Source organism: Cupressus sempervirens, chromosome 1 (assembly GCF_028749045.1).
Source record: "Cupressus sempervirens isolate cs-2001-9-10 chromosome 1, ASM2874904v1, whole genome shotgun sequence".
NCBI lineage: Eukaryota > Viridiplantae > Streptophyta > Pinopsida > Cupressales > Cupressaceae > Cupressus > Cupressus sempervirens.
Window position 1 is genome coordinate 784,985,632 of NC_143118.1, and position 24,019 is coordinate 785,009,650.

General features: G+C 32.3%; 1 protein-coding gene across 1 annotated transcript; it reads right to left on the reverse strand.

Moving 5' to 3' along the window:
* Window positions 1-18,382: 18,382 nt before the first annotated feature.
* LOC149580210 (protein-tyrosine-phosphatase MKP1-like) lies at window positions 18,383-19,523 on the reverse strand. Its single transcript, XM_089803788.1, has 2 exons — window positions 18,963-19,523; window positions 18,383-18,763 (listed from the first exon to the last, which is right to left on the reverse strand). Exons 1-2 carry the CDS (start codon window positions 19,521-19,523, stop codon window positions 18,383-18,385), a joined length of 942 nt encoding a protein of 313 aa, XP_089659914.1.
* Window positions 19,524-24,019: the final 4,496 nt, after the last annotated feature.

Below are 24,019 nucleotides of genomic sequence, written 5' to 3' on the forward strand. Positions count from 1 at the left end.
AATAATTAAATATTAATTATTAAATTTCATTTACCTTTTAGGGTTTTCATTTTAGGTTTTACAATCTCCTTCTATAAGGATTGGTCCTTTGTATATTTTTACTCATTCTTTTAGTCTAATAATATAATTCTTTCATATTTTCAAAGACGAACCCTTGTCTTCTCTTGTCTTTCTATTCTATATGACAGGGTTTTAGATGTTGATGTTCTATTGGATATGTGGATTTTTTCTCATCAAATCCTTCATTATTCATACATTCTCTTTAAAGAAATGATTTTGAATTTCATTTTATGTCATCTCCATAAGTGAGTGTTTCCAAAGAAAAAATGTCTCTTTTTTTATTATACCTTCTCATGGTTAACTATATGGAATGTTCTTTTTGTTATTTCATTTCTTCTTTAGTTATTTTGTATTTACCTTATCAATATTTTATTAATAATATACAATACATTACTTTATGTCTAGTAAATTTAAAAATGCATTATTAATAGTATGATGTTGACCTTTATTATATTTTTTATTTGGGAAAAATTGGGTTTTTTAGGAACCATGAAACCCTTAACAATCTCTTAAGAAGAAAGATATTGAGAGAATCAACACAAGAAAATCAGTTGCTAAGCAATACAAAAAAATACCAAGATAGAATAGACCAAGTAGACTACAACCTTATAACTGTAGAATTATTATATGCATTAGCCAACAAAGCCAAAAAGAAATGGACAAAAAAAAAACAAGCTAATTCGTTCATCAATCTATTTTCTTGAGAAGAGAATTAATATTCTTGTCAATACTCTCCTCCCTCTAGAATAGATCCATAGTGATGTTCATTTCTTCTAACTTGTTAGTGGACTTCTTTTTGTAGCTAGATCTCATTCACTTTCTTCAACCAAAAATAACCTACTCTTCATGCTCAATATAATTATCCAAATTTATCACTTTAAAAAAAAAAAAATAGCATTAAGATTTTTAATATTACCCAAAATTTTTTTTAGAACCTCCTTGGTAATTCTCAATAAACTCTTAACCAGTTCTTCATTCATCTCTTTCCTATTTAGAATGAATTTCATCTGATTGATTTTGATAAAGGAGGTAGGTAAGGGCCTTGAATGCATAGAAAAACTCACAACTTACAACGTATTAACAACTCCCTAGCCCCTGGACATGCATCTTATTGTTAACAACTTTTTTAATGTATTCTTTCTATAAAATCTTTTTTTCTTCTAGTACTTCCATCGTTAAAAAGAGACTGACTCTATATCTCAACATCTATCTTTTTCATATCATCTAATGTGTTAAACAACACCTACATATTTTCATCGAGATTATTAATTTCATTAATAAACCATCTATCAATATGGAATGAATAAGTGTACCTTGCCTTAACAGTCTCCAGGATACCAAAAGAACTATCCATGTTATTCTAAAAATCCTTAGTGTTCAATTATGGTGAGTATTTAAGTTGTTTCACTTTTGATTCTTCAAGGGTGACATTCTAGTCATTTTTGAAGTTGTTGTTGATAGAGGGGTTTAGATCATTTATAACATCTAGATGGAAATGACTTTTACATATTTTTCTTCATGTTGTAAGCCCTATTCCTGTCTGATGAATCCTCTTTCTCATTCTCCTTGTTTTTCTAAGACTCGTCTTCATTATTCTCTTTATCAATATCTCATTTCTCTTCCCTAATAGTACAAAGGGTCTACATAGCTTCTTCCTTAGGCATACTTTCTTCTTCATCATTCTTACATTTATCTGAAGATGAATTTTCTTCAATATCATCCTCTGAGGTCTTAAAGCCTTCCTCATTACTCTTTTCTCACCTCTTTTTATTACTTAACTTTTTTCCACCATTATCATCACTAGTTGTTTCCTCACCCATGATCAAAGATGATGTATCTTCTCATTTACCTCATTTTTAGATTATGTCTCCCCATTCTTCATTTCCTCTTCTTTCTCATTTTTAGCCTCGGAGTTCAAGCCCACATTTTAAATCTTTTTCTAAAGATTCAGAGAAGGGTTACTAGTTTCCTCCTCACAATCTTTGTATTCTTCCCTTCATTTTCCTACTTCATGGGTTTATTTTACCTAGACCCACTTTCACTTTTAAATGCAATCTTAGCCACATAATGATTATTGCAATACTCATAAATATGAAATATTAAGCCCTCATAAAACACTAGTTTTATTTGGGTCCTCCTTGTTCTTTCTAAGACTTTTGGTTAAGGATCTATATAGGGAGAATGAGAAGGAAATCTTGACACAATGACCAAAATTATTTCAGAAAATGAAATGGAAATTGTTCACTTGACTAAACCTATCATCAACAGTAATAATTTCCATAACAAACTTCAACATTTTTGCCTTGAATGGTCTGAACTCACTGAATTTATAGTATTCATATTTATTATGTTAATATTCTAATATACCATTAATTAATTTTATATATTATTATTTTATATTGAATAAGGGATTATATTATTCTATAATTTCATTATTGATTTATTATTATATTACATTATCATTCTATTATTCATTTAATAGTTAATTTTTTACATTGTGGTATTATTATTATATAATATATTATATGATGTTATGATATGATTAACATATTATTTTATAATTCTATTATTATTTATATTGTAATCACATTATTCTTGTTTATTATTGTTAATTTTTTTCAAATATAAGAATTGATTTTGTATTTTTAATTAAATCTAATTTTGATGTAGATATAGCATTGATCCTCTCATCTCATTAATTGTTTGTCCTTGAGAAATGGCAATTCATACAAATAATTCTTTCAAGATTTCATATACAAAATGAAAATATTATGTAAGGAAACAAAAAGCATACACAAAGTATAGATATTGATGCATGAAGAAACAAAGTAGACATGGAATAGGTACATGAATGTGTGTAGACACAATGCATATATGATGTAGACTCAATGGTTTCCCTCTAATTTTATAAGTCCACATCATAAAGGCTTACAGATCATTGACCCCTACCCTATCATAGTATAATTGATTGGCTCAATTTACACTAGCCTCTCCATAAATACAACTTTGTTCTCTCTCTTCTAGATTTATAAATACCAATTGTAATTTTTTCTAATAGTATTAGTTGTTCATCTTTAAAAGTAATACATAACCTGATTAATTTTTTAGCATGAAGATAGAATGAGTTGATATTATCCAATTTTTCTAGGTAGTACTATCAATGAATTTTGTTAAATTTTTTAGATCCAAGATGTTAAGGCTTTCTTAGGTCAATATTCATAAGCTTCTTAGGGTTGTCAATCCCCATATTATCTTGGGACAAAGATCCATTTCTTAGAGTTTATGCAAGCCCCTCCTTGCTAAAATGATAATCTTCACTTATTATTGAAATAGAAATAGAGTAACTATCAATACATACATTTATATAATTCCAATTTAGCTATCAATACCATCACTAATGTCTCTTATTTGGTTTTAGTTCAAAGTAACATAGATTAGGGATATTAATATTAATGATCACTATATTTATGCTAAACTTATTATGATTTTAGTTAAAGAAGGATATGTGGGATTCAATTGTATTTCTTGGACAGAAATCCTCTATAGGCCCTCCCTTGAAGTTTACATATCACATCATTAAGCCTTTCTTGGGATGATGCCCTTAAGGTTCACATGGTCACTGATCCACATCATACTTTTGGATCAACTAAATTGACATAATTTAATCTAGGCTCTCTATAAATACATTTATTATCTTCTTATCAAATACCAAGTTTAATAATTTAAGTGTTGGGCCCATTTGTCGTTGCACCAAAAGCCATGCCTGTTAGTGAACATGGAACACCACATAATTAACCACCTGTGGGTAGGGGAGCACATCACATCACCCAAAAATCTCCCCCTTCATGCGCATACTAGGTGCTTACGCAGGTCGGGAAGGCATCGAGGAGATTTGAACCCATGACCAGGCCAAAACTAGGCTCTGATACCAATTGTTGGGGCCCATTTTCTATTGCACCAAAAGCCATGACTGTTAGTGAACATGGAACACCACATAATTAACCACTTGTGGGTAGGGGAGCACATTGCATCACCCAACAATCTCCCCCTCGATGCGCATACCAGGTGCTTACGTGGGTCAGGAAGGCACCGGGGAGATTTGAACCCATGACCTAGCCAAAACTAGGCTCTAATACCAATTTTTGGGCCCATTTGCTTTTGCACCAAAAGCCATGATTGTTAGTGAACATGGAACACCACATAATTAACCACCTATGGGCAGGGGAGCGTGTCGCATCACCCAACAATAAGTTTATCATACATATCTATAGTAGGATTGTTGTCATGAATTCTAAAGACTACTCCTTTTGGGAAGTCTTAAATAATATTTAGAGAGATGATTGAATGCTATATATTGCATTTATCGCATGGTTTTTCATTGATGTCAATATGTTAGCTTTATTGATGGAACAATCAAAGTTGAACAGACAGTTTTGTTCAATTTGATTAGAGGATGAAGAATTTTATTTTGTATGGTTGGGAAAGTGTTATTGGATATGTCTTTATGATGTATCTAAGTGTGTAGAAAGTAACATGAAGGTTTGAATTAGTTATAATTGTTTTACAAAAGACTAGTTATAGGCATGTGTGTACAGAACATAGTACTGATATTTGAGTTGTATCTATTTGACAAGGTTGAATCTTGTTCAGAAAAAATAGGTTTTGGTTGAATACATATTTTTGGTGATATGTTCGAGATGAAGAAATTGGTTGATCATTTCCTTATAGTCACTAAAGCATAATGTGTCATATGTTCAAAGTCATGCTAAGTTTTAGTTATATCACTTTGGAAAGTTACATTTGTAATGAGAAATGTAATGTAATGTCTTACTAAGGTCCTATCTTTTCCTTGTAAACTAGGGAAGCCTCAAGGGTGTCATGATTATTTATTTTAGGACTTGGTATAAAGGAAATTATGGGAAGCTTCTTCTCTTAGATATTTTATTCTCTACCATGGTTAGGTTTTACACCTTCTCACTCCACAACCCTAACTATGCATCTTTCAGCCTAATAAGCCAAAACTCCACCAAATGCCATCATAGGGTCAAAATAAAGTTTATACCATCTCCCTATGGTTCTTGACACTTTTCACATCATTATACATCCTTTGGATAGGTTAGAACATACCCACAACTCCAAAATTCCTTGTTTGTCCATGTAGCACTTAGAGCCCCTATTAGCCCTCCTAGAAATAAGGAACTTTCAATAATTTGAAAATCTCCATAACAAGGCATATTGAAGTTTACTAGAAATTATTCCATATCAACTAAATCTTGAATATTTTCTTGGTTTCAAGCCTCCATTGTGTCCATATAGTATGGTTCCATAAAACCTTCCTTTAAGGGTATCAAGGGAAATGATAGAAAAATACTTTCCCAATTCTCTAGACTTAGCACCAAACCTCCACCTCTATTTTTGGATACCTAAAACCTTACTCCACCATTTTCCATCCAAGATTCATAGGTGCCAATTCTCTATTCATTCTAAAACTCAACTACAAGCTTCGTTGTGCCTTGCCAAGCCTTCATTTTCTTTCCTAGGGCTCACTTCTAAAAATGGCTATCTAACTCCCAAACACATCAAAATTTATATAATTATATTTAAAATATTTATAGAGGCTATTACTTGATTCCCTAGGGCCATAGTTTTGTAACCAAGGAAATTCAAGCTATAGCCTGACAATAGGTAAGAAAAATTTAATTAATTTTGGAAACCTAAAAAAATGAATACCTCTAATAAAAAACCTAGTACAAATTCAAAATATGGTTACAAGAAACTATTCCATCAATAATAGAAAGCACACCAATCCAACAAATCAATCTACCCTCCAAAAAGTCCATTTCATGTCAAAAATCTTACTTAACTCATTAACTATCGGTACAAGTGATTCAACCAACCCTTAGAAATAAGTTGTAGGGTATTTAAATAGGTTCACCAATCCATCTTGGCCTTTAGTTTGAGCCATAACTACCTATTTTTCTCCTTGCTCAAAAGGTGCAAAATTTGTTAATTGCAATTTGCCAAATATTTTAAAGTTGTCAATGAGCAATTTTGACAACTTTTGCAATTTCACAATCTATACCTCCAAACTTTTCCAGTTTGGCTACAAAACCTATAAAATGAATCTTACAACACCTAAGGGCCTCCATTACACACCTTTTTTTCCCCTATTTTAAGCATTGTTCCAAGTTTTTCCTTATGGAGAAATATTTAGCAATTGTATGATTATCAGGACCTAGTTTATTAAAATTTGTCTCAAACATGAACCTTACCTAACTACACATCTTAAACATAGCTTGGGACTTTAAATTTACTCCTTATTAACTAAATGGTTTGTTAGACCATTTAAAAACCAAAATTTGAGTTAGGATTTTACCTTACCCTAGGTGCTCCTATACCATTCTCCCCTTGCAAGAAGAAGCTTAAGATAATAGTGGAGAGAGGAACTCCTTGCTGATGCCATCCTTCTTGAAATCACTCTCATCCACCCAAGTTGCCTTAGCTTCATGAGCATTCCTCCATTGGACTAGATTTTCTTTGTACACCTTATTCCTTGTGCTCTTTTTCACTTTGGAATCAAGTATCTTCTCCACTTGTGGTTTCCTCCTTTCAGGTAGCTATGGGTCTTATATGTCCTTGTTTAGCTTCACTTGATACTCCTCTTCATCGATATCTAGACCTGTGTAGGGGGTCAAGTTTCTGAAATTTAAAATTGGAGAGATAGACATGTCACTTGGTAGATCAACCTTGTAAGCATTCAACCCATACTTCTCTAGCACTTTGCATGGCCTAATTCTTTTCATCTACAACTTACTAGGGATGTCCTTCTATAGCCTAGCTTTGTTAAAGTATATCATGACCAAATCTCTCACTTGGAAGTTTATCTCTCTCCTCCATCTTTCTTCTCCTTCAACCTCTAATTTCCCTCCATCAAGGTCTACTTAACCTGATAATGTACATCTTTTATTGATTGAGAAAAGTCATCAACATGTCAACTGATGGTTACCTGGGAGGGTAGTTCCCTAAACTCCATTATACCCCTTGGATATGTCCCATATACTATTTGGAAAGGGATTAGCCTTGTTGTCCATTTTTTTCTATCATTGTAGGCAAATTTTGCCTAAGGTATCACTTGCTCCCAACTCTTCCCGTACTCCTTGGTGAGACACCTTAAGAGATTTTCTAGGACCCCATTGATGACCTTTGTCCACCAATATTTTTGGGGATGGTAGGCAGAGCTATGAGCTAAGTTTGTACCCAATCTCTTCCATAGGATCTTCCAAAAGTGCTAGATAAACTTGACATCTCTGTCGACCACAATGCTTATTGGTAGCCGATGAATTTTAACCACCTCCTTGAAGAATAGGCTAGCTATATGGATAGCATCATGTTTTTTTTTCATGAGATGAAATGACTCATCTTATTGAATAGATATCTAGCACCACAAACACATTTTCTAACCCTGTCTTAGTCCTTGGTAAGCCTACTATGAAATCTATGTTGGTGCATTCCGAGGGCCTATTAGGAATGAGTAGGGGTTAGTAAAGTCTTTCATTAGGAATAAAAAGAAGAGGGTTAATGTGGAACCCAAACCTATGATGCAAAATTCCCCTAGTTTGAACTCCACTAATAGTGGAAAGTGTAAACCACCTCAAAAAAAAAAAAAAGAACAAGAGCTCTTAGAGGAAACATGTAAGAGAGGAGGAGGAGGAGGAAACTATTAGTGAGGGAAAGGGTGAGGGTAGTAGCCACTTAAGCCCACTCCCTTCTCATGTCTCTAATACTCAAAAGAATAATTCTCTTCATATGCCAGGGGGTGAGAGGAGGAAGACTCTTACCTTTTCCCAACATGCTATTGGAAAAGAGGATCATATCCATGAGAAGGAAATCCCTCAGCTGACATCTAATATTATTTAGAATGATGATCTGGGGGTCATTAACGAGGACCTAAAGAAGCTGGAAGAAAGGCAAGAGATCTTAGAGAAAAAGGTTCAATTAGATCACTAGGTTTTTTGTGTGGGTGATGCACTGAACAACCTCCACCCTTCAATTCTTTCATTCAAGGAAGGAAGGCATCACTTCTATGGTGTGGGTGGACACCATGGGCTCTCCTTACAGGTTCTTATATGATGATCAACTCCAACTACTATTGGACAAGCTAGAGGGAAATGCGAAGAACAAGGGGAATTAATACCCCTTATATTTATGTTTCAATTTTTATTTTTATTACGTTTTCAACATCATATAATTTGGATCAATCCCTATTTTTTGCTGCTCTCAATTTCAAAAATATCTTTCCATCTTAATATAATACACTTGGTTTCATATATGTTCTAGTTTCATAAATGTAATCCTATTACATATTAGCAAAATTAGACTTGAAGGTTTAGAAAATAATATATCACTAATGAGTTAAATATTTGACACATACTCTCCTGCTAGTGAAAAGGTACCATTTTAAAATATTTTTAAAAATGCATTTTAGGCTACAAATAAAGGAGTGGGGCCAAGTGGCTATCCTTTCCTTTTTTCCTTTTTTAAATCTAAAAAAAATATTGATAGCACACTTAATGATAAATAATAACTTTTTCTCTCCTTATTTAAAATAATTTTTAAGTCTTAATTTTTTTTTGTGAACTAACTAATATTCTATGTATAATGACATAATTATTTTGATATTTTTTTCATGAGATCATTGGCATATTAAATTTTATTAACATTTTATCTTTATAAATTATTTTATAATATTTATAATATACAAAAGAAATTAAGAAAAATAAACATCATAGTTCTTATTGTATTAAAATAAATATATTAAAATAGTCTTATTTTCTTTGAAATGCTTATATTTAATACTATTTAAATTGATTATTTTATACTTCAATATTTAAGAAGTAATTAATTTCAAATTTCAAATTATATTTAAAAGATATATATAACCAAAATATTATAAAAATATAAATTTTCTATTCTATTTAATCAAAAATTTCAATCCTTAGTTAAATAGAAATGTGTATATTAACTATTTCATCTTACTCAATATGTATTGAACTGATTAATTTCAAATTTTAAATTATATATAAAAGATATATCTAACCAAAATATTATAAAAATATAAATTTTCTATTCTATTTAATCATAATTTTGAATCCTTACTTAAATACAAATCTCTATAAATTTTAAGTATATAACTATTTCATCTTACTCCACATGTATTGAAAATAATATGTGGATATAAATATTAAGTATGTGATAAATAAATTAAAGGGAGGAGAACTAGTTTAGTCAATCTTCAAAGATTTAGAAAATTGTATTTGTATTTTATTTAGCTATGAAGGACTTGTGTGGTATGTAGATGAATTACTAAATTCATTATGGGCTTCAAATTTTTATCCTACCAAATTTCTTAATTTTGGAATTTCTACCCTTTTGTATCAATTCTCTCGAACTAAATTGCACCATTTTTGTTATTGAAGATTACAAGAATGAATGAAGGGTTCTATTTGTATTTCTCATGAAAAACTTCTAAGAAATGGAGGTATCTAAGAAATAGTGAATTGTGTGTCTTGTGCAAAATGTAAAACAAACAAGTGCCACATATCAGTATGCATTTGCCATATGTTATAATGTATAGTATAAAATTAAAAAAATTAATCGTTATAAGAAAATAATTGAGTCATTGAATTTATATTTGATTAATATTTTAATATTAAAAGAAAGAATGCTTACATTAAAAAAGAAAAAAATCAATTTAGAAAGTTAAGAAAAATTAATATTTAATTTTTAAAAAAGGACATGCATATTTATATATTAGAAAAATAATACTTTTCAATAGAAAGTTGTTAGAATTCTTTTAGGATAACTGAGAGGGGGGGTGAATCAGTTATTCAAGGTCCAAATGCCCTATTAATACATTTTTAATGAATCCATACCCTTTTCATCTGTTCAAACTTAAATCAGTCATATAAGCAAATTACTGTAAATCAACATGCAAAGATAAAACATTCAAGATCAACTCATGACACAATGATTTACGTGGAAAACCAATTTGTGAAAAACCACCAGTAACATGCTACTTGATTCTCACTCTTCTGAAGTGATGCCCTGTTAAAAGCCTGCCCTGTTAAAGGCTTACAACACACTATTAAATGTGACCTTGTTAGAGGATTTCACCAAACTGTTAGGAATGGGCTTGGTTAAAGGTCTTTAGAACATTCACTTGGAATGTCACCCTATTAAAGGAATTATCTAATGGTTGTTAAACCAATCTAGGTCCATAGGATTTATCTTACTATTACAATTGCTAGAAAATAATGATAATGGTCTTTTGATCTAACATAACTTACAACATACTTTGCAGATTTCATATCACTCTTTCAATTCAATCCTTATGCTTGGCTTCAATCACTTCAGCTCTGACTGCTTGTCTCCCTCTCAAGCTTCGTCTTCTTAAGTCTTCTTACTCATCTCGCCAATGCAATCATCCTTGTGGTCATCTATTCAAACAGAGTTCCTGTGCTTTCTTCTCCTTAGCACATTCTACAACAATTCATGCTTTTATGCTTGACCACTGCTCTCTCTCTCTCACTATCCCCTTTTTTTTTCATTAACTTATGTCTTCTTATATAGAAGTCTGATTTTCCTTTTTCTGCTCAATTTTTCTTTTCCAATCTTAGGGCTTCGAAATGGATTAGGTAGGATACAATGTATCTACCCCATATCTTGTTCTCTTCTAGAAACTTCGCCAGTTGTATCTTAAAAATGTTCTACATGGTGTTCTGTGCCACCAACTCATCATTCTTATCTTCCTTTTAATTCACAAATTTCTAGATAACAAAATTTTCGGCTTAGATTTGATGAATCTTTGATTTCCAAAATAATACATCAACTCGACTTTATTGAGTTACTGGTGCTCGACACCACTTTGTTACTCGGCACCTATACTTGGTCGACACTTGGTTCTGCTCGGCACTTGATTTTGCTCGGCACTTGGTTTTTCTCGGCATCTAAACTTGCTTGGCACCTTCTCTCTAATGAACTTAGTTTGAGCTTTACAAAAGACTTAGCTAAAACTTTAGATCTTTGATATGTTTCAGTGTGCTCATTCTTTGTATCTTTTAGTATGTCATCCAATACACTATTTCATCAATGGCTTAACTGATCCTTGTACTTCATTACGACATCATAACTTCAACCTTTCTCTAGGTGTTCTAGTTACATCTTATTGATTGTGTCCACCTTGACAATCAACTTAATTGATAGTATTTATATCACTAAAGCAATTGTCATCCTTGCAAGTAGCAAGTTTGACATCAATGACAAAACAATGATTGAGGAAATTCTTTACCAGTTCCATATATTATTCCAAAAACTTTTCTTATGATCATTTCAATCATTTCCAACAATCTCCCTCTTTGGCATTGATGGCAAACCAAACTGATCAAGTAATCAATTCAGTTACCACCAAGATTGTATGCATTGGCTTGCTGCATTTTCACTACTAATCACATATATCTCCCTCTTCCATATATATCTCCCTCTTTCATTGCATTGATCATTTGTCTTCATATTTCTCCCTCTTTGACATAAATGCCAAATATGTAGCATCTTTATCATGCAAAATATAAGCTTTGGCTTCTTGTTGTTTTTCTCCCTCTATCACCATGCTTGTGACTGATTTGGAGTTTCTATTCTTGCTGTCATCCTTTGCATCAACCTGTTAATATTTCAATGATTTATTCCTGTTGATGCAAGGCAGCTTCCTTCTTGCCTTAAAATGCTTGACTTAGGGGTATAACCCCCAACTTGCCTCTAAGATATTCATAGGCATCCTTGGGCAATGGTTTGGTGAAGATATCTGCAGTTTGTTCCTTTGTGTGAATGTATTCCAACTTCACTTATTTGTCTTCTACCAATTCTCTGACATAATGATACTTGATTGCAATATGCTTGGTTTTTGGATGCATTACTAGATTTTTTGATATGTTTATAGCACTTGTATTATCACAATACAATATCACCAGTTTTGTTACTTCTTCTTTCATTCCATTCAATAGATGTGTGAGCCATACAATGTTTGTACAATTGACTGCAGCTGCCACATATTCTGATTATGCAGTGGACTGGGATATACATGTTTGTTTCTTGCTAGTCCAGGTAACCAGCCTTTTGCCTAGAAATAATGCACCTCCACTTGTGCTTTTTCTGTCATCAATGTTTCCTCCCCATTCTGCATCTGTATATACATTGAGTTCAAATTTTCCATTCTTTTTGTAGTATAGACCAAAGTCATCAGTCCCTTTGAGATATCTCATTATTCTTTTTACTACTATGAGATGATTTTCTTTAGGATTAGCAGAGAACCTAGCCACTATTCCAGCTGCTAATGCTATGTCTAGTCTACTATGTACAACATATTGTAGTTTTCCAATTATGGATTTGTACATTGTTTGATTGACTTCAACTGACTCATCATTTTTGGATAGCTTATTTCCTGTGGCCATTGGTGTGTTAACTGGTTTGGATTCCTCCAATCCAAATGTTTTAAGAATTTCTTTGATGCATTTTGATTGTGTAATAAATATTCCATGTTTGAGTTGATGTACTTGCAATCCAACAAAAAATTTGATTTTTCCAAACATAGACATCTCAAATTCATGTTTCATTTTTTCAGCAAAGCCTTTGCAAAGTACTTCCTTACCACCAAATACTATGTTATCCACAAAAATTTTAGATACAATAATGTCTTTACCTTCTTCAGCTTTGATGTACATGTTGTTGTTATCATCAGTTCTTTCAAATCCAATTTGCACTAGATACTTGTGAAGTCTCTCATACCATGCTCTAGGTGCTTGTTTCAAACCATAGAGTGCTTTGTGTAACTTACACACCATATCCCTATTGTTTTCATCAACAAATCCTTCTGGTTGTTCAATGTAGATTTCTTCTTCTAGTATACCATTTAAGAAGGCAGATTTTACATCCATCTGATAGACTTTAAAATCTTTGTAGGCAACATATGCAAGTAAAGTTCTTACTCCTTCCATTCTAGCAACAGGAGCGAATGTTTCTCCATAGTCTATTCCTTCTTCTTGAGTGTAACCCTTGCATACTAGTCTAGCTTTATTTTTGGTAATCTCACCATTCTCATCTAGTTTGTTTCTGAATACCCATTTGGTGCCAATCACATTCTTGTCAGTTGGTCTAGGAACCAAACTCCAAGTTTTATTTTTTCTTATTTGATCAATTTCTTCTTCCATAGCTTTATACCAGTCATCATCTTGTAATGCGCCATGTACTGTCTTGGGTTTAGATTGGCTAATCAGACATGATTCATGTCTTAGTCTGTTCCTTGTCATTGGTCTTGCATCTTTGTCACCATTTATTTTCTCAGCAAGGTGATGTCTTTTCACATATTTGGATAATCTTGGCTCTGTCCTTGTTTCCATGTTTGATCTTTCGGATTCGAGATCACTATGCACTTCATTGTCAGGTTGTTCTTCATCATGTATGCTGTTTTCAGAATTAGATTGTGCATTTTCTTCATTTTGTAACTTGGCTTTTGAATGCAACTCGGCATTCACTGGTTGTGAATCGGCTAAAAGTGACACTTGTTGTTGATTTTCAATTTGATTGACATCATCCTCATCAGTAGTCATTCCTTCATAAGAATATACAAAGGTTCTGTATTCTTCCATTTTCTTTGGTATTTTAGCTTGGACTTCTGTGTGCTCATCAAAATTTACATTTGCACTTTCCACAATTTTGTTAGTGTTAATATTCAAACACTAATATGCCTTACTTCTAGTGGAGTAACCGAGAAATATACCTTCATCACTTTTTGCATCAAATTTTCCATTTCTAACATCTTTAAGGATAAAACATTTGCAACCAAACACTTTGAAATGTTTTACATTTGGTGAGTAACCATACCATAATTCAAAAGGTGTTGTATTTGTACCTTTTTTTGACTTGTACTCAGTTCAGTGTATGAAAAGCTACGCTTACATCTTCTCTCCAATATTTTAGAGCAACATTCTTTTCCATCATTAATGTTCTGGCACAGTCAATTATAGATCTGTTTCTTCTTTCAGCAATTCCATTCTGTGGGGGAGTTCTAGGAGCTGACGTTTGTCTTTTGATTCCATTGTCATTATAGAATATCTCGAATTCATTTGATGTAAATTCACCACCTCTATCTGATCTTAGGCATTTCAAGCTTTTTCTAGTTTCATTTTCAACTCTAGCCACATACCACTTAAACATTTGAAAAGCATCAGATTTTTGTTTTAAAAACATAACAGTCATCATCCTGGAATAGTCATCAACAAATAACATTATGTATTTATCTCCTCTATAGCTTTGTATTTCTATTGGACCACATAAGTCAGTGTGAACTAACTCAAGTATCTCTTTAGATGTATAGTTTTTGCTTTTGAAACTTGATTTTGTCATCTTTCCTAGCTGACATTGTTTGCAATGATATTATTAGGCTTCTTTAATTTTGGTAAACCTCTAACTTTCTTCATTCTATTGATGTTGACTAGATTGTCAAAGTTAACATGACATAATCTTCTATGCCATAACCATTCATCATCAAATTTTGCAAGTAGAAAAGAAACATCATCCATATCAAGGTAAAACAAATTACTCTTTGTTTGTTCTCCTTTTCCTATCAGTTTACCATCATTGTCATAGATTTTTGCAGTTTTATTTTCAAATTCCACTTTGCAACCTACATTGCCTAATTGTGAGACACTCAGTAAATTGTAGTTTAATCCTTCAACATAGTATGCATTGTCACATGAAATTTGTTCTGTGAGCTTAATGGAACCTTTTTCTTTGATTTGACATGGAGCATCATTAACAAATCTAACACTATTTCCATCATATTGAGTAAAGTTAACAAACTTACTTTTGTCTCCTGTCATTTGTTGTGAGCATCCACTGTCTATGATCCATCTGTCATTCTTGTTTATACATGTCACCAGTGCTGTGGCTTCTTCTTCATCAGATTGGTCCTTCATGGCTACATAAACAACTTCATCATCATTGTCATCAAAATTTTCTTCAACAATATAACACTTCTTGCCTTTTTCTTTGTAATCTCTCTTGTCATCATCTCTTCTGTTCTTGTATTTGTTGCCTTCCTTGGATTCCTTTTTTTGCGGACATCTTGTAGCAATATGACCTACTTCATTGCAATTGAAACAAATGATAGGCATCTTATCTTTGAATTTTTCTTTGCCCCTATGAAATCTTCTAGCGAGCAATGCTTCCTATTGTTCCACATCTTCCTCATCAGTGCTACTGTCACTAGATACATACTACATTTTTCTTCCTTTCCTTGATTTCACCTATTCGACATCTTTCAATGATAACTTGGCCTTAAAAGAAGATTCAACATTTTCAGGTTTGTAGTTGTCAAAGTTAGATAACTCAAATGCAGTGAGTCTACCTATTATACCTTCAAAGCTTAGGTTATTTCCTGGTATACATCTTAGCTCTTGTATTGCTGATACTCTAATAGCATAGATAGGGAGCAAGGTTCTTAAGAACTTACTATTAACAGTATCTTCATCTAGTTGACCATTCAAGCGTCTTATTGCACTTACCACTTCCTTTATTCTTGCACCATACTGAGAAGCATTCTCATTTTCTTCCATTTTCATGTCATCAAATTTTCCTCTGAGACTTTCTCTTTTTTCTCTTTGTACATTCTGATCTCCTCCATAGATATCTAATAGGGCTTTCCACATTTTGAATGCAGTGTCACATCCTTTGATATCATCAAATTCAGCATAGCTGAGTGCAGAGGCAATTTCCAGCATTGTCTTGTTGTGTTCTTGCTTGTTCTTCATGTCTTCAGCAGTAGGAACACTCGTTGGATCTACATGTTCAGTGACAATTGAATTTTGGGCATAATCTCCTATGGATCCAAGATGTAACTTCATCAAAATTTTCCATGCAACAAAGTTGTCTTTGTTGAGCTTGGGAACTTCTCTCTTTGGCATTTTGATCTTTTCTGCTAGTAGTCCCTTTAAACTGAATCAACAGTCAGGCTCTAATACCAATTCTTAGAATTCTTTTAGAATAACTGAGAGGTGGGGGTGAATCAGTTATTTAAGGTCCAAATGCCCTATTAATACATTTTTAATGAATCCATACCCTTTTCATCTATTCAAACTTAAATCAGTCATATAAGCAAATTACTGTAAATCAACATGCAAAGATAAAACATTCAAGATCAACTCATGACACAATGATTTACGTGGAAACCCAATTTGGGAAAAACCACCAGTAACATGCTACTTAATTCTCACTCTTCTAAAGTGATGCCCTGTTAAAAGCCTGCCCTGTTAAAGGCTTACAACACATTGTTAAATGTGACCTTGTTAGAGGATTTCACCAAACTGTTAGGAATGGGCCTAGTTAAAAGTCTTTAGAACATTCACTCAGAATGTCACCATGTTAAAGGATTTATCTAATGGTTGTTAAAGAAACCTAAGTCCATAGGGTTTATCTTACTGTTACAATTGCTAGAAAGTAACGATAATGGTCTTTTGATCTGACATAACTTACAACATACTTTGCAGATTTCAGATCACTCTTTCAGTTCAATCCTTATGCTTGGCTTCAATCACTTCAGCTCTGACTGCTTGTCTCCCTCTCAAGCTTCATCTTCTTGAGTCTTCTTACTCATCTTGCCAATGCAATCATCCTTGTGGTCATCTATTCAAACAGAGTTCATGTGCTTTCTTCTCCTTAGCAGATTCTACAGCAATTCATGCTTTTATGCTTAACCACTACTCTCTCTCTCACTATCCCCTTTTTTTTTTCATTAACTTATGTCTTCTTATATAGAAGTCTAATTTTCCTATTGCCACTCAATTTTTCTTTTCCAATCTTAGGGTTTCAAAATGGATTAGGTAGGATACAATGTATCTACCCCATATCTTGTTCTCTTCTAGAAACTTCACCAGTTGTATCTTAAAAACGTTCTACATGGTGTTCTGTGCCACCAACTCATCATTCTTATCTTTCTTTTAATTCACAGATTTCTAGATAACAACTTTGTCAGCTTAGATCTAATGAATCTTCAATTTCCAAAATAATACAACAACTCGGCATTATTGAGTTACTAGTGCTTGGCACTTCTGTGTTACTCGACACCTATACCTGCTCGGCACTTGATTTTTCTTGGCACTTGATTCTGCTCGCCACTTAATTCTGCTTGACACTTGGTTTTTCTCGACACTTGATTCTACTCGGCACTTGATTTTGCTCGGCATCTAAACTTGCTTGGCATTTTGTTTTGCTCGGCACTTGATTTTACTCGACATCTGAACTTGCTCGACACCTTCTCTCTAATGAACTTAGTTTGAGCTTTACAAAAGACTTAGCTAAAACTTTAGATCTTTGATATGTTTCAGTGTGCTCATTCTTTGTATCTTTTAGTATGTCATCCAATACACTATTTCATCAATGGCTTAACTGATCCTTGTACTTCATTACAACATCATAACTTCAACCTTTCTCTAGGTGTTCTAGTTACATCTTATTGATTGCCTCCACCTTGACAATCAACTTAATTGATAGTATTTGGATCACTAAAGCAATTGTCATCCCTGCAAGTAGCAAGTTTGACATCAATGACAAAACAATGATTGAGGACATTCTTTACTAGTTCCATATATTATTCCAACAACTTTTCTTATGATCGTTTCAATCATTTCCAACAAAAGTATTGATAATTAAAAATAAATTCAAATTTTATGATATTAATATAATGCTAGTATTATAAATTAGCTTGAATGTTATATTTTTATTATATTTATATACATAATTTACATTAAATACAACTTATACTAGTACTATTAATAATTTTAATGACTAATTAATAGTTAACTTTTTCTACATAAGTTATTATTATAAAAAAAAAATTTAATACTTCATATTAAAGTCCTATGTACATTATTATGAGATGGACAATTTGAAATATTATTCATCAATCAATTATTTAATTTTTAAACATTGTTAAATAAGTTCTATGTGTTTCATATATAATTTTATATATAAGTCATCATAAATATATGTTAACAATAGGGTAAATAGTTTTAATCAATTAATAAATTAAATAGAAAATATTAAGCACGGCTTATGTTCAAAACAACTTGGTGATGAAGGAAAGGAGAGTATATGGAAAAGTAAAAACATGAAAAGGACTTTGAATTATCAACAAAATTTGAGGAGCAAGACTTGATCCTGATAGGCTTTTTGTGAACCATTCACTCCCACACCAACCCGATCTCTGCTTGCTCGATCAACATGTTTTAATCTCTGATATATCATGACGGCCATCTAATAAAAGAGCGGTTTTCGAGAGTACATCAATAAACTCATTCTCTTCATGCCCTTCTCTTTTAACAACTGAACCCTGAGCTCTCTCATATCTTATCAATTGTAAAGCAGAAGCCTCTGCCTTGTTTTTCATGAAACGGCTGCAACTGTTTCCAATCCAGATATAAATTTTAGATGGCATTTGTATAATGAAAGCAACTCTGGAGTCCAATGCATCTGGAGTGGGATGATCGACAGATTTTGGAACCAGATATGAAGAACAAGGAGCCATTCTGTACATCCTTAGCAGAGATTTTGAGCTGATCAAGAGCGCAGCAAGAACTCTCTTCTGGTACTCTATGAACTGGCTGACAAATCCTATGTTGGGATTCGTTATACCTCAAGCTCATTTCACATAATTAAATGCATCTGTAAAGCTCTGACCTTTACTCCACATGAGATATGCAATTGCTAGGGAGATTGATCGAGAAATTCCCTTGACACAAGGCACAAACACTCTCCCACCTTCTCTTACCTCCTCACAATAATCAAACACATCATACAGTATGTTTGTTATGTCCTCCAAAGGCCTGTCTTCCAACCAGTGTCCTGTAAATTAGCTCTATCTTGAAATATTCGAGGCATGCTGAACCAACACAATTTAGAACATGAGTTATACCATTTTGAAGAAGAATCTCTCTGTTTTTGGAAGCTATATCACTGCCCAGATAGATTTGCTCAGTAATTCTTGAAAATTCCTTGTCAGAGCATGCAAATTTATCCCTATTTGTTGTGCAAGATGTTGATTCTCCAATGTCATCCGAACCCTCTCCAGATTGTCCTTCCAAATATCTCCGTTTGATTGAAAGAGGCTGCAAATGAGGTAGAGACGATCTGGTCTTCATGCTCTTCCTTGCCCGGGGGTGTAATGAAATTTGAAACCCTTGAAATATGGTAAGTTTGGATTCTGCAGTGTCCCCGGACGAATGGATGGTACAAAACTTTACAGGACCTTCTGTTGGAGCTGTAGAACTTGACGAACACTTAGTGGCAGAACCCCCAATTGCTTTAGAATCTTGGCAATTTATGTTAGTGTCTTCCGCTCCCTTCTGATTTTCCTCCATTTATTCAAGTAATACTTGCTCCACTGAATACCCAGTGTATTGTCAGCTATTAATTTCCAAGTTAGAATAACTTAAAAACTATGGAAACTCAAATAATACTTACTCTACTGAATAAGCAGTGGAAGAACACGGTTGCAGGATTGTAGAGGGGAGACGAAGGGGATTTTATTTTTTTGGAGAACTCAAATAATTCCTTCAGTAATTAAATGTAATTCTAAAAGTCATTTAATGTATCAGTTATGTATCAATTATATTCCTGTTTCTAGGTAAGATTGTATGAGATTTTTTGCATCAATGTTTCAGATCATACTCAATGATCCATCATCAGAATAAGAGTGTCGAAAATTTCTTGATATGTACTCGTAGCCAAGAATTTCTCTACATGTGCTCCTATAATTAGGAGCTTTTAGGCTTGAATTTGGGTACTATGCGTTAAAGTATGAGAATAGCTAAATATTATTTTTCATATCTTACATATAAAGCTTCTCTATTGCAACAATTGTTGTGAACCTGAACTTCTGTGCTGATTATTGTCTGAATCTTCAATTTTCAGGAGAAGATTGGTCAATTAGATTCTTACCGTCAGGGAAAAAGAATCATAACATGATCCCTTTGCTAAATTCTTGGGATGCTACTTCGAAATTAAAAGACACAGATTTTCTCTATTTCTGGAATAAGATTGGTGGCAAATTTCAACTTATACGAGGGCACTGGTGACTGTTCAAGTCATGTCCAACAAAAATCTCTACAGTAATATCTGGAGATGTTGCTCGAATACTATTGTTTCCTTCAACATTTCATGACTTCACTGTGTGATCTCATTTTTATAACAGTCAATTTTTATAAAAATCATCTGCTATAATTTTTCTGAAATTTCTTCGTCTAACATTTTTTCTGTGATTAATTTTTCCTGAATTAAGATTAAAAAAGGTGGAATTAAGTAATCAAACAAACATTGATAACACAGTATCCGTGGCGAAATCCTGAGACGCTCCTTGCAGATATTAAAACAGTAAACAATTTTACTTTATTGAACGGTAATAAAAGTCAAATCCAATACAGAAGCATTCTAATGAAAATCGTGGCTGAGAAGCGTAAGAATGAAAGAAAAGTAGCATCACCACGTGGAAACCTTCTCCAAAGGCAAACAATTTCTTGGGAAACCTCGAGGCAGTTATCAAACTTTGAGAGAGTGGATCCTTGGGTATAGACTAAGGTATTGGCTAGCCTGTCCCATTGGCTAAAGCCTAAACGAAAGGTAAATGCTAGCAAGGGAGGACACGAGTTTGGATCCTTGGGCTCCACTATAAACAACTTCCCATTTCTTTTAGAGAATAAAAGATGTTTAGTGTGATGATCAAAGATAAATAAATTCTTAGCAATGGTGACGATGAATTGTAGTCAATAAAATGTGGAAAATTACTTTCTATTTTTAGTATCTCAAATTGACGGAGGCCTATAATGTACAATATTAATAATATCATATGAATGTTTCATTTATTCTCATGTGAGCATCACCTAGATCCAATGACTGCTAAGTGTTCTATTTATTCTCACGAGAGATGGATTCATGTTGAATAACTACTCATGAAACATGGGTCAATAAGTTTGACTCAAAATCACACAGCTAAATCATGATAGCAATATCACAACATATGAATGTTTTTATGCATTGTTAAATTACTTAGAATTAAAATTATGAATGTTATTTTATTTATTTTTAATTTAATTTCATTTTATTATAATATTTTTATATAAATATGAGGTTTGCAATAAAATCATAAAGACTAAGGCAAGAGCCTACAACATGATGGTAAATGGTGAGGTTCTTAATGGAGAGGTCTTGAGTTTGACTCTATGCAAGTTTAATAAATAATAATAATTAATCACATCACATAATGATAATGAATCTTGGCTTCGGCCTCTTATTGGTCAAAAAGGAAATTTAAAAAAAAAATCTTAAAGTGTAATTAAAAAGTCTTGAATTTTTAAATTAAAATATTTGTTTTAGATTTTTTAAAAAAAAAATTAAACAAAAATTGATATTATGAAATTATTCTTAATGCAACACAATTTTACCTAGTGTTTATGCACCCATTAGAAACATTGATTTTTTCCAAGAATGTTTTAAAATAAATCAAGTCTTGTATTAGCTTAAAATAGGTTGTTTAAACCAAAGGGCTTAAATCAACAATTTAACCAAATTCATCCTAAACAAATATAATCAATCAGTTATGTTGGTAAAATTCATCAATTGGTCCAATAATAAATAGTAAATATATCAATCAGATAACAAAAAATGAAATCATCATCAAATATGATAAACCTTTTAATTAAATGCTCCTACTCTGATTAATTAAATCAACACAACTAAATCCCATAGTTGGAGTAATTAATAATAAAAAAAAAAATCTCATAATTTCCATCCAACCACAAAATGACAAACAAATTAAATTTGTCCAATCAAGGATCACTCACATGGATCAAGTAAGGATGAATCACAACCACTCCTCCATGATGAATTTCAACCGTCTAGATCTAGTTGGAAAGTATAAAATAATGCTTACCCAAGTCATTTCACATCTAGATTTTATCATAGTTACATGTTGCATCTAGAGTGTACTTTGATTACCATAGCTTAATTTCTTTAGAATTACATAGTTTTTATCCTAATTACATTATAATTATATGGAATGTTATAAAATCACTCATTTTAGGAGAGTCAAGTCATTGGTCAGGATCAAAATTTTAGAGAAAATATATCACTATCACAAATAAAGAGCAATAAATCAACTTTCATAAGTCCTTATTCTTTTTATTGAATAGTTGATGTTTTACTAATGAATATAATTGTTTATTGAGTGTTTGATTGTACATGTCAGATATACATTAATTAACACACATTTTTGGCACCTTTCATAGGGTCCATGCCCTTATTAAACCCTACTTTTTGACTTTTTCTATGCCAACCTATATTTCCTTTATAGATAATCGTACAAGCATGATCATTAATTTTTTCTTAGTTAAAGTTCTTGTATTAGGTTTAGAAGATCATATGATAAAGGGTTATTAGTCACACCTAGTCATTAGTCAAATTTGTTATCTTTGTTAGTTATATCTAGTACTATTGATCATATTGTGTGATATAATTAGTCATATGTGGTAAATATTGTAGGGCTATTAGCATTAAATCATACATTATCTAAGTCTAAAATATAGAGTTTAATTTGATTTTAGTTTATATATAATGTTGCATGTTTGATTATCCATTTATAATGACTTTTTGACAACCTAACAAGTTTTTATAGACCATTTACAAAATATCATCTGTAACAAAGTTGCACATTTCAAAATTGATTTGATTAAACAACTAGAACAACAATGTGCTTAAAGGACATTTGTGAAAGGTCACAATTCAAACTTATAGCATTTGGCTTCTAGATTGCCTTGATTTTTTAACTCAATATTGTGTCTTATATTTCTTAACTTAGGTACCTATTAAGGTGAGTTTTCAATTGGAACTAACATGTGTATGGGTACTTTTGGGAGAATAATATGGAATAGGAAAGTATGGTCTTTTCCCATGACGAAAATCATATAGCTTGACCTGTATTTGGTATCCATAATTATTTTATGTTATTCCTTTAGTAGATGTATTGGTTGAGGAACAATTCTCTAAAGAATGACCCATGTGTGGAAGAAATAAAAGACAAACTTACTTTACCACAATAGAAAATATTCCTTCTTGATATTAAAGTCTTAGAGGACATGAGTATATTGTACCTATTATTGTAGGGCTATAGGACTCAATCATGCTTGAGTGACTACATTTCCTTGTATTGTAATTACATGATGCCCTCTAATATAACTCCTTACTATGATCTCATAGGTGTAGATGCTAAAAAGTGGTTCATTCCTACAAATTCATCATTCACATGCACTAACATTTCCGCATCCTTTCAATAGAACATTGATTATTTTGGTTAACACGATCATTATCAAAACCCTTTTCAAAACCATTTCAAAATATTTTAAAATTGTTTAAAATTGTTCCAAGTAAACCATAATACAATTTGAAACAAGTATAATACTTTCAAATAAATCTCAGTACATTTCAAAAAAACCTAGAACAATTTCAAATAAATGTTAGGTATTGTTGAGTTCCCTAATTCCTAATTAAACTAGGTTTCAAACCCTTGTCAGATTTATCGTATCGATTCAATTTATCATCATTCCTCTTTATCTCGATCCTTGACATTATTGAGCCTCACAGTGCATGTGATCAATTTACTTCAAGGTCACCATTAGATTCTTCTTCTTTTCCACCTTCAGACTATTTTCCTTTTGGGTTTCCTCCCCTTCTACCAAGGGTTAGTTTTACTTTGATTGTTGATTCTATGTTGTGAGATCTAGGAAGATAGTTATCAAAGTTATCCAACTCAAAAGTTGTTAACCTTCCCACTAGTGCATCCAAAGTTATATCACTCCTGGGATCA

Coding starts and splice junctions, on each gene's coding strand:
- LOC149580210 (XM_089803788.1), bottom strand. CDS start 19,523: ATGGAGGAAAATCAGAAGGGAGCGGAAGACACTAACATAAATTGCCAA. Junction 18,764..18,962: donor GAGGACATAACAAACATACT/GTATGATGTGTT, acceptor TTTGTCAGCCAG/TTCATAGAGTACCAGAAGAG.